Source organism: Melospiza georgiana, chromosome 11 (assembly GCF_028018845.1).
Source record: "Melospiza georgiana isolate bMelGeo1 chromosome 11, bMelGeo1.pri, whole genome shotgun sequence".
Lineage (NCBI taxonomy): Eukaryota > Metazoa > Chordata > Aves > Passeriformes > Passerellidae > Melospiza > Melospiza georgiana.
In genome coordinates, this window is record NC_080440.1 from 8,890,678 (window position 1) to 8,902,203 (window position 11,526).

General features: G+C 53.8%; 1 protein-coding gene across 1 annotated transcript; it reads left to right on the forward strand.

Annotated features, from left to right (window-relative positions):
* Positions 1-5,018: 5,018 nt before the first annotated feature.
* FAM3D (FAM3 metabolism regulating signaling molecule D) lies at positions 5,019-9,114 on the forward strand. Its single transcript, XM_058032071.1, has 9 exons — positions 5,019-5,037; positions 5,778-5,885; positions 6,203-6,223; positions 6,699-6,822; positions 7,065-7,123; positions 7,478-7,528; positions 8,479-8,563; positions 8,706-8,832; positions 9,025-9,114. Exons 1-9 carry the CDS (start codon positions 5,025-5,027, stop codon positions 9,112-9,114), a joined length of 678 nt encoding a protein of 225 aa, XP_057888054.1. The 5' UTR covers positions 5,019-5,024.
* The last annotated feature ends 2,412 nt before the right edge of the window (positions 9,115-11,526 follow it).

Sequence of the window (11,526 nt, forward strand, 5' to 3'; positions counted from 1 at the left end):
TTCAGGAGTGATTTCTTCCTTCAGAACCATAATAACAACAATGATAAATGATTAAAAAGAAAACAGCCTAAATCTATACCTTGAGTTACCTCAGGACTCCTTTTGAGCTCAGGACTGTTGCTGGATAAATAAATGCTTATTTGTAAAAGGAACCTCCAGCTTCCTGCCAATGACAGGCAGAGAAGCAGAACTCGGGACCAGCCACACACGTGCAGCACAGCTGAGGGGAAATCCCAACAGATCAGGTAGTTCTGGTTTTACCCCACTTTGGGGAACACCACTCCTGGCTTCATGCCCCCTGTTCCCATTGCAGCACCCCTGCCACCCCAGTGTGCTGCTTCGGGGAAAGAGCCGAAAGTCAGGGTGCTGCCCACCCTGGGAGAGGTTCCCAAAAAGGCGAGGGCCAAAGGGAAGCAAAGCTGCGCAGGAAGCGCTGCCGGCCGCAGCAGTGAGTGAGTGCTGTGTTCTCCCTGCCGCGGGGAGATAAGGGGATAAGGAGATAAGGGGATCAGGCTCGGGGAGGTGCCAGGAGGGCTGGGCAGGTGCCGAGCACATGGAGCCCCAGCTCGCCAGGATGTGCCAGGAGCCCGCGCGGACACGGAGCGGTACGTGGGCTTGGCCCATGCCCTTGTCCCCTGCAGCATCACTGAATAATGTGCTTTTCCTGGGACTTGCTGGCAGGGTAGGGGCTTGCCTGGGGGAGGTTTTGGTTGTTCTTCATCTCGTAGGAGAAGGGAGAGGAGGTGAAGGGGAAGCCCTGGGCATCCTTTCCGTGGGGCACAGCTGGGCTGGGTCATGGGCTGAGCTGAGGGGAGCTGGGATGGGCTGGAGTCAGCTCTGTGCCGTGCTGTGCCGTGCCATGGTGTGCCGTGCTGTGCCGTGCTGTGCCGTGCTGTGCTGTGCTGTGCTGTGCCGTGCTGTGCTGTGCTGTGCCGTGCTGTGCTGTGCCATGCTGTGCTGTGCCATGCCATGCTGTGCTGAGGTGTGCTGTGCCGTGCTGTGCCATGCTGTGCTGTGCTGTGCTGTGCTGTGCCATGCCGTGCTGTGCCATGCTGTGCTGTGCTGTGCTGTGCCGTGCTGTGCTGTGCCATGCTGTGCTGTGCCGTGCCGTGCTGTGCTGTGCTGTGCTGTGCCATGCTGTGCTGTGCCGTGCCATGCTGTGCTGTGCCATGCTGTGCTGTGCTGTGCTGTGCTGTGCTGAGCTGTGCTGTGCTGTGCCATGCCATGCTGTGCTGAGCTGTGCTGTGCCGTGCTGTGCCGTGCCGTGCTGTGCTGTGCCATGCTGTGCTGTGCTGTGCTGTGCTGTGCTGTGCTGTGCTGTGCTGTGCCATGCTGTGCTGTGCTGAGCTGTGCTGTGCTGTGCCGTGCTGTGCCGTGCTGTGCTGTGCCATGCTGTGCTGTGCCGTGCTGTGCCGTGCTGTGCCATGCTGTGCTGTGCTGTGCCGTGCCATGCTGTGCTGTGCTGTGCCATGCTGTGCTGTGCCATGCTGTGCCATGCTGTGCCGTGCGGGCCAGACCATCGTGGCCATGGATGAATTTGCAGGGTGCTCACTCTGCAAATGTGGGGCTTGTCCAAGGTCAGGCTCCTGCTCAGGGCATTGTCTGTTTTCTCCTGCACTGCTGAAAGGGTTGGTGTAGGGACCAGGTCTTGCTGCCCACACAGTGCCCGTTACTGAATTACCAGTTACAGAATTACTTCCTTTAAAAAACTGATGGCATCATCTGGAATTTTGAGAAACCAAGCTAGATGGAAGGGTAGGAGGACACAAGGTACCAAGTGCTTTCTGGAAGAAAGCAGCAAAACACCCCAGGTAACTGAGGGCTCGTGCCAGGGCCAGTTCTGCCATGAGATGCCCTCTCCAGCCGTTTGGTGGATGCAGAAGCTGGCCAAGCATTTTTATAAGCAAGAAAATTTATAAAGCTCTCTAGCAAACAGCAGCCTCCTATTGATCAACTCAGCAAAGTTCAGTCATACTGATTCCTTTTGAGGCTGGCGCTGGCACTGCAGCATCCTCCATTCCTGTGGTGATAAACGCTGAACACGGGGTGGATGTGCTCCCACCCTGCCAGTGCCTCCTCTGCACCCTGCATTCAGCTGTGCAGAAAAACCCTGGATTTTGGATGGGGGAAAACTTGACTCGGGGGCTGTGGGCACCTGGCAGTCACCCTTTTGGGGCTGCATCTCCACTTTGCACCAAAATGGTTTTGTTCGCAATCAGGGACCTGTTGGGAGGGAGAGGGACCCGTGGGGCTCAAAAGCAGGGGAAAAAAAAAAAAAAAAAAAAAAAAAAAAAAAAGGATAAAGAAGGAAAAAGAAAAGGCAGAATTTTGTGGGGAAGAGCAGTGAATTTTTCCTGCAGCACCGAGGGAGAACGGGAACACTGGCCGGGTGCATCCTGGAAGGGCTCCCCGGGAGGGCAGGGATCTGTCTGTCTGTCCGTCTGTCCGTCTGTTCCCCAGCAGCAGTGACTCAGCTCCGCCAAGCGGCGCTTCAGACCAGAGCAGGCTCGGGTGGAGCTTTTTCCTTTTCAACACCGCGAGCCGCTGTAGCAATATTTGTCCAAGAACTTTCTTGTTCCTGAAATGTTTTTTTTTAAGCAAACAAGTTTGAGGCTTTATTAGACAAATAAGTCTGTTTAACACCTATCACAATGCCTTCTTTTCTGCCTCTCCTGCCAGCAGCTCTCTGGCAGATGCCAGAACACAGGTGCCTTTTATTCTGGCACAACTCTAGAAAGAAAAAAACAATTATCAATGCAAACAATTAAAAAATAATATAATAGAAGTCCCAGGACAGGGCCACTCTCTTGTAATGCAATCAGGCTCTAGGAATTTCAGCTCCCAGGGACTCCACCCAATAAATTTTATCTGGGATTAAGGTGAAGATAAACAGCCCAAAGAAATATATGACTTCCCTAAAGCACTGGCATTTATTGTTTTATTTTTCCATTTTTCTTCCTCTGTGATGAAATCAATATGTGTAAAGAACAAAACCGCAGCTTTGGTGAAGGGGAGGGCTGTGCAATGGGCCCCAGCGAGGCCAATGTTCACTGTAGGACTGGGCACCCAACAGGGAAGGTTTTGCAAACCCAGCAGAGTTTTGCTCCACTCACTGAGTTCAAATCCCACCCCAGTTCTGAATCCTCACCAGATCCAGGCTCTGCTCAGGGCACTTTTGGGGAAGACAGCAAGCTCCCAAGGCAAACCAATACCAATTTTGAAGTCTTCACAACTTGCCAAGGGGCTTTGTGAGAAGTGGCCCCATTTCCCAGCCCCATCATCAGATCAGGCATGGGATGGGGAGCCAGAAATGGGAAGAGGGTCCCTGTGTTCATAAACTTCATGCTGAAAGGAGCAAAAGGGAAGAACCTCGAGCTGCTCCTCCAGATCCAGCCACAGGCGACGTTTGTCCACTAAAACCTTTAAACTGTCCTTTTTCAGGTCTGTGGGTCTTATACCGTGGGCTTGCTCATGCCAGCTCTGGCACAAGCTCTAAAATCCATTCCAGAGTGACTGTGCTGAGGGCTGGGGTGGGGGAAAGGGCTTGTGGCATCACAGACCCCCTGCCACCTCCCATGGGGACAGATTCCTGCTCACAGCCAGCCTTGCTCTGGGGGGAGCAGCTGCAGAGAGAGAGGAGATGCTGCTGGGAAATCAGAATGCCCAGCTGGTACACAAACCAAAACATTGTCTGGGTGCATGGGGGGACACAAATCCCTCCCAAGGCTTCCCCTTAGTGCAGGTGGGCCAGTCTCCTTGGGGAGCTGGGAGCAGCTTTGGCAGACTGTCCTTGCTGCAGTGCCACAGCAGGTGTGGGGACAGCAGAGGGTGTCACAGGGAGGAGTGCCAGGCTCCAGAAACCTCAGCTGAAACTGGTGGGGCTGCCTAAAAACCCCAGAGAGTGATGCTGCAACCACCCCTGGGTGTAGGGAACCACAGGGAACCTCTCCTCGGGGCACTGAGGAGGACACAGCTCCATCCACAGCCAGGGTCAATGTCACAGCCAGCCCTGGGAGGGGACCCACAGCAGGGCTGGGCAGGAGGAAAAGCTCTTTTCTCCTTCCTTGTGACGCAGCAGCCTGAAATCCACGTCCAGCCCAGCCCTGCTACAGCCCGCTGCTCCTATTTACCCTTCAAACAGGAAGAGCACCTCTCAGCAGAGCTCATTGACAAATTCTCTGTCAAACATTACTGAAGGGCTGCTTTAGTTGCTCGTGAACTCTCAGCACCCATCTCACAAGTGACAGTTCAGCACAGGGCTCCAGCCTTGCCAGGACAGAGGTTCAGCAGACTGCAGCAGCCCCGAATTGCACAGGTAGGAGTGGTCTCAACCCTGGGGAGCCCAGTGTGGGGTGGCAGAGCCTGTCCCATCGGTCAGGGTGGCACTGGGACAGAGGACAGAGGGCAGCAGGTGGATTTTCTGGGGTAAGAAACAGTTCATGCTCCAGATGACAACTCCTCCCTGTCCCCGGGGTGAAGACTCTCCAGGTGGAAATATTCCTGGGTTTCAGTCAGGTGTCCACAAAGCTGGCTGCTCTCCTCAGCACAGTGGTGCTGCCCTTCCTCCCTTCTCCTTTGGATTTTAAGGAAGACAGACTTGTTCCCAGCTTGTCCTCAGCATTTTGCAGCGCCCAATATTTGAAATCTACCCTGCATCGTCCCAGAAGAAAATGTGATTGAAAGCGTCCTCATTGCTACCAGCAGAACAGAAAAGGCTGCTCCAGGGCATGAACGGGAAGCACAGGGGGCAGCAGGCAGGGGGAGGGTTCAGAGGCTCCAGAAGGAAGCTCAGGCAGTGCAGCTGCTCCAGGATTTAATCAGGGTGGGACCTTCTGCGTGGTAGGAATTTGCATTTCTTTGATGACGTCCTCACTATGGCAAATGTGACTGAACATAGCTATCACCTTCTCACCTAGAACCTGCCTGGCTGTGGTGGGTCACAGGCACTCTTTAAGGCATTGCCTTCTTTCCTCAGGGTGACCCGTGCCTGTCAGTCCTTTCCAGCTGTGCTCCTGCCCACCACCATGCGGGTAACAAGTAAGGAGGGACACATTTACTTTTCTCTGGGTTTCTGTGGTTCTTTATGCCTCCTTCTCATTTACATGATGCCTTCCAGGCCCAGCAGCCCTGCCCTTCCCCTGCCAGGGACATGGGAAAGGGCCTTTGTGTAAGCATCAGGTTTTTACAAGATTTGTGTCGATTTCAGCCTGTTGTATTTTTCCCAGTGAAACCTTCTGTGACTGGGAAGAGACGGCTATTGAGACGTTCCTGGTTCCATAAGAGCCATTCAGCTGCAATAAAAGTACATTTTTCTGCTCTCTTTCCATGCAGGACTGGAACGTTTTGCTCTGATGAGCGCTGCTTTAAAGCCAAATGCCAATCACAGTTGTACCAGCAGCTGCTCTGCTGTAGCTAGTGACTAATTGGGGGATAGCAGCCTTCCCAGCACGGGGAACATAAGAAATATTTGGATTTACACAGCCTTCTGAGTAATTATCAGATTTACTTTAACACAGAGAGAAATATGAATAGTTCCTCCCAGCAGAACAGAAATGCCTATGTGAGCACCACCACATACCCTGGAGATGGTAATTAAGAGATCAGAATGCATTTGGAGGGTGAGGGATTGTTAGCTGCCTTCCCTCACCGTGCAGGCACTGGCTGTCACCCTGTGCCTGCCAACCTGGGGACACACGGATCAAATCCAAATAAAGCAGAGGGATGATCCTGTGCCTGCCCCTCCTGCAGCTCTCACCCCGCCCCTCTCGCACCCCCAGGTGTGATCCGGGCCGTGCTGCTGCTCCTCACCCTGCTGGGCACCTGGTTCCTCATGCAGACCTACTTCCAGCACCGCTGGAGAGCCATCAGCCTGCGCAGCTGGCTCGGTGAGGCACGGCGGGCTCCGGAGGGACCGCGGGAGAGGCTCCAGGGTGTGAGCCAGCCCCAGAGCTGGGCACGGCTGCCCTGAGCACTGGGATTACAGCCTCTGGATGAGGCTTCAGCCACCAGCTCTGACCACCAGGGCAGGGAAGGGACAGTGTGGTGTGTGGTATGAGGTGTGTGTGGTGTGTGGTGTGGTGTGAAGCTGCACTGGGGTGGGTGGATCCAGGGATGCCTGCAGCCATGGGAAGTAGTTTTACAGAGCTGGTGCCTGGACAGCTGCTCCTTCAGGGTGTCTAATCCTCCTGCTTGATACCCACAGGTGCCCCGAAGAAGCCCAGCAGTGAGTATTGCTCTCGACTTCATCACACAACTCCAGGGTTCAGGGCGATGGTGGAAGCCTGGGATCTCCTTCAAGAGCCCCTTCCCTGAGGCAAAAATCCCCCTCTCCCAAACACAGGGGATTTTGTTACTGCACACAGCAGTGGGGTCTTTGGCAGGCCCCAGCCTTGGCCAAGAATGGGGAAGTTGTGGGCAGAAAAGCCCCAAGGCCTTGCCTGGGTCACCAGCTCTGAATGCTCCCAACACACAGCATGTGTCACACCTGGAGCAGCACCTGGCCTTGGCACCATAAACCCCAAACAAGAAGCTGGTCCCAGCCCCAGGACAAGCCTCCTTCATGGAATAAATTGGTCCAGGTGTTGCACCCTTGGGGGCCAGTACATCCCAGCCCAGCCCCTCTCAGCCCCTCAGGGACACAGCCAGTGTCCCCCCATGGGGACAAAGCCATGACCTTCAGCTCCACTCCTCCCTCACAGGTGAGAAGCTGCCCCGGCACAAGTGTGGGAACCAGAGGAGCTGCCCTCAGAATCATTTTGCCTTCAAGATCATCAGTGGTGCTGCAAATGTGGTGGGACCCTCGATCTGCTTTGAAGACTTGGTGTAAGCAGCACATGGCAGGGACAAGGCAGCCCTGGCCTCCAAGAGGGCAAGTTTGGCCTCTGCCAAGCACATCAATGGCCATCACAGTGTATTTGCGGTTTAAAAAATTTTAAGTAGATTTCTTTGCTCCCACTTTTGGTTACTTTGCTATCTACAACCACTGCATCCCACCACAGTTTCAGTGGTGTCAGCATCTCCAGGGCATCCCTGCACTGACTGGTGCTCTCTGCTCTCCTTTCCAGCCTCATGAGCAGCGTTAAAAACAACATTGGCAGAGGCCTGAACATTGCACTGGTGAATGGTGAGTCAGAAGGTACTGACCCCCTGCTCCCCACTGCCAGGGTCCTTCCTTCCCCAGGAAAGCACAGGCCACTGAAAACCCCATCCCAGGCACTGAGGCTGAGCCCAAAGCACATCGACCTGGTGGTGCATGGGGAGCACAGCCACAATCATGGTGCACTGCCAGTGAGAAGGGAACAGACCCACTTGGGTTGTGCACAACCAGCTCCACAAACTCCTCCAAGCAGCACAGGCACCATCGCAGCAGTCACAACACACTGAGGGAGCAGCAAAGCGTTTTGCTCATGGCCAGGCAAGGCCCAGAGCCACCCCAGGGCAAACTCACTGTGCTGAGTTTTCAATTTTAACCTTTCAGGAACAACTGGGAAGCTCCTGAAAACTGATGCCTTCGACATGTACACTGGAGGTAAGCTCAAGTCACCCTGCCCCTGGGTAGCTCACACCAGCACTGCTGGCTGCTGCAGCTGCTTCTCTGCCATGTATTTAATGATAAAGTCAAGTGGGCTTTGACCAGTCGGGGTGGTGAAAGCCCAACTTCCCCTGAGGCCATCAAGCCTGGAGTCCTCACAACACTTCCACATCCAAGATTGGCTTCTCGCTCCTTTTACAAGCATCTAGTAGCCTGGAAAACATGATTGCACTCACCTGAATTAACCAAGGCACTTGAGACTTGAGAAAAGTACTTTCTGAGATCAGGATACACTAATCCTGATAGTTTGCAACCTGTAACTCAGTTTTTGCACACTGATGGCTGAGCAGCTGCTCATTCCCCTGCCTTTCACAGCAGGATAAAGGAGGGAGCTCAGGGAGACAGGGCCCCCTCAATCATTCCGTGGGTTTGCAACCTGCTGTTGGTAACTCTGGTTTTAAGGAGAATCACCAATATAATGAGATCTCCAGCCAAGTTTGTGAGTGAGATGCTCGGGGAAGAAAGCAGCAGTCAGCTCGTGTGCCACTAGATGGGGCCTTGGATTCAAGCATCCCACAGACACGGGATGAGGAGAAATTCCCCCGGTCCAGCCAGAGGCACCATGGCAGGGAAGGCAGCTCTGAGGCCAGGCAGGTTCGTTTCTTGTGTTGGGAGGTAAATTCACACAGCTGGATTTCAGAGTTTGCAAGCAAAGTTTAGGAGGAATTTCCACCCTGCAGTGATCTCCAAAAGGAGGACATCGGTCCTGTGCAGTGCAGGAGAGCCCAGGAGGGAACACAGGATGGGGAATGCATCAATGGGGGAGCCCCCCATTACCCCAAATCCTGGCTAGCACCAGCACAGTCAGGTTATTTGCCAGCAGCCCGGAGGAGGCTCCCCCAGCTACCATGCACAAATACCTCCTAAATCCCTTTTTTCTCTCTGAGATGTTACCAAGCTGCTGACCTTCCTCCAAGGGATCAAGCATGGCACCCTTGTGCTCACAGCAAGCTATGACGATGCTGCCACAAAGTGAGTTTGCCCACGGAAGCAACACCAGGCTCCCCAAAACCACACAGCTGGGGCAGCTGGGCATGCTGCTGCCGCCAACAGAGAGGGGGAAAGAGGGGACACCCAGCTGGCACTACAGTGACACCTCCTTTCCCTCTTTCAGGATGAATGCCAGAGTGCGGGCGTATTTCACGGAGCTGGGCAGCAGCCACGTGGGCACGCTGGGCTTCAGGGACAACTGGGTGTTCCTGGGAGCAAAGGGGCTGATGAACAAGAGCCCCTTTGAAAAGGTACATGGCCCTCCCCTGCCAGGAGCTCTGCAGGCTCCATCCTCTTCACGGCACCCCCGAGCTGCACCTGTGTGCAGAGGATGAGGAGCAGTGGCATTGTCCCCACTCAAACCCAGCTGCAGCTTCTGCCACCTTGCAGACTTGCACTGCTCCAACCTCCTCATTCATCCTCTCTCTTTCTTTTTCCTGCAGCACATTAAAAATGATAGAGAGACAAATAAATACGAGGGCTGGCCTGAGCTGTTGGAGATGGAGGGCTGTGCCCCCAGGAAGATGGACTAGCCCCAAGCTCCAGCCTGCCATGGAGGGCAGCCTCACCACTCACACAGGGACACCAGCCCCGTCCTGGGGACTGCAGCCTCTCCACTGCCAGGTCACAGAGTCCAGCAGCTCACAGGAACTGGCTGTGTCACAGCAGGAGCTGTGCAGGCCTTGGAGAGGAGCTGTACAAGTGCCTGCAGAGCTGAGCAGACATGTGGCCAGGCTGCAGCCAAGCCATCCTCATCTGTGGGTCTGTTTTGGGTATTTTATTTTTCTATCTTTTAACTAAAAAAACCTTGTAGAAGTTTTTGTAAATTTCTTAAATGAGATTTCTAATTACAAAACACTACCTTCTCCTTTCCATTTTCAAGCATAATCAACACTTGCCCCCACAGGCAGAGCATGCCAGGTCCTGTGCCGCCAGTCGAGCATCACCCATCCCACAGCCCTGCACACAGGAGCTCCCCCTCCCCACATGGCACTGGGTAAAGTCATCCCTGGGGATGCTCAGACTTTGGTGGTTTCCCCTTGGAGCTCTTGCCAATGTCCTACAGTCTCCTACAGCCACAATAAGGCCAGAAGTCCACAGGGATAACATGCAGCCATGTAGGTTAATATTTGCAGATCAAAGTATCATTCCTGGGTGTTACGAACTAGTTTAAACCCAGAAGAGCAAAGAAAACTGAAGACTCTGTGTATAAAACAGAAGGAACTTTGAAGGTTCAAAATATTCCCGAAAACAAGATAAAACCAAACAAGATTAAATGTTGATGCCAAAAAATTGATATATTTTGATTTAATAGTAAGAGAGGCAAAAAGACAGAAAGTCGGGAAAAGTTAGAAAATGCTAGGATTACTTTTAAAAGCAGAGGACAGGTCACCACCTCACTCTGCTGCCTTGGTTACTGCTGAGACAGGGTGGGGGGAGTCGAGCAGGTTTTGCAGTGTTTTTTCTGCTGTTTGAAGAGTCTCATCTGCCCTCCCCGATCTCAGGAGCAGATTGGCTGGGATGTGGCCGCCCATCCTCGGGATGCAGGAGCCCTGCCAGGTCTCTGCAGCTGAGCCTTGGTCTGCTCATGGTGCTCCCTCCCTGCCAGGGGGCACAGGAGCAGGGCAGGGGTTCCACAGCTCCCTCCTGACCTCGGTCCAGGGCTGCAAGATCTCCCCAAGCAGCCAGTGTCAGCTCCTGGAGGCCTCAGGGTGTGGTGGAGGCGGGGGAAAGGCAAAGGTCAGGGATTCTGCCCCTCGCTTTCCCCTCCACATTCTGCACCAGTTTTGCCTCCCTTTTTATGGGCCTCAAGGCAGGTTACTCATGGTCCGTCCCACCCGTAGTTTTCAGGTGTTCAAAAGTGATTATGATAAGCAGACATAATGACAGAGCAGTTTTTTAAGCCATTCTCTTTTTATCATGTTCTTACACTGGGTTAAATCCAGGCTAAATCCTCTGTGGCACATCCCCATCAAAGGTCAGGATAATGCCAGGGATGTGCCAACCTTGGGATGGATGGATGGATGGATGGATGGATGGATGGATGGATGGATGGATGGATGGATGGATGGATGGATGGATGGATGATGTGCAGGTTTCTCGGGCAGCTGAAGTTGTGCATCACAACCAATAGGTGGGAGCCTTTTACCGGCAGAGCTCCGGAGCGATTCAACGCGCCCGGGTCAGGCAGCACCGGAGCTGCAGCCCAGCCTGGGGCAGCCGACAGCACCTGGAGGGGAAAGATCCCTGCCCAAAGGCGAGCAGGAAAGCCCCGCAGTGCCCCTAGAGCAGTCCCCACGCTCTGCCCAGCACCGAGCAGGTCCTGGGAGCAGCTGCCCCCTGCTCCTGCCCAGAGGCATCAGCCAAGCTCGGTCTGTTCCCAGCCCCTCCCGAGCCCGGCACTGCTGGGATCAGATCAGCTGCACTGGGTTTATCTGCCATCAGAGGCAGGGATGAATTTGCATCACGTACAGACTTTAATTTCCGATGATTGTATCTGGTTCTTCCCCATTCTCTGAAGCAGACTAGCAGTTTTGCAAAACATGAGGATGAAGTGTCTCTCCTGGAGCATTTGAAGGATAACAGACTGTCCTGCACAGCCTTCTCTGCTTCCAACAGCCCCTGCACAGCTCCTAGCAGGCAGTTCACAGGGTTATGGGAGCCCTCAGGTCACCCCAGGGGAGCAGAAGTGAGGAACAAGGCATGACAAGGCCAGGAAAGGCACCGCCTGAAGAATGAAACCCTGGATCCAAAACTCAACACCACCAATCAACTGGTTTTCCCTAAACAAGGAAAAATCCCCACATAAACAGTGCAACACCTCTAAGAACTTCCAAAGGCAGAACTGAAATAAAACCCCAAAACAGCCACTACAGAGGAATCCCCGAAGAGGTGTAGTATTTTATCCCAGCTTATCCTCCCATGCTCTTAGCACACACCTGATG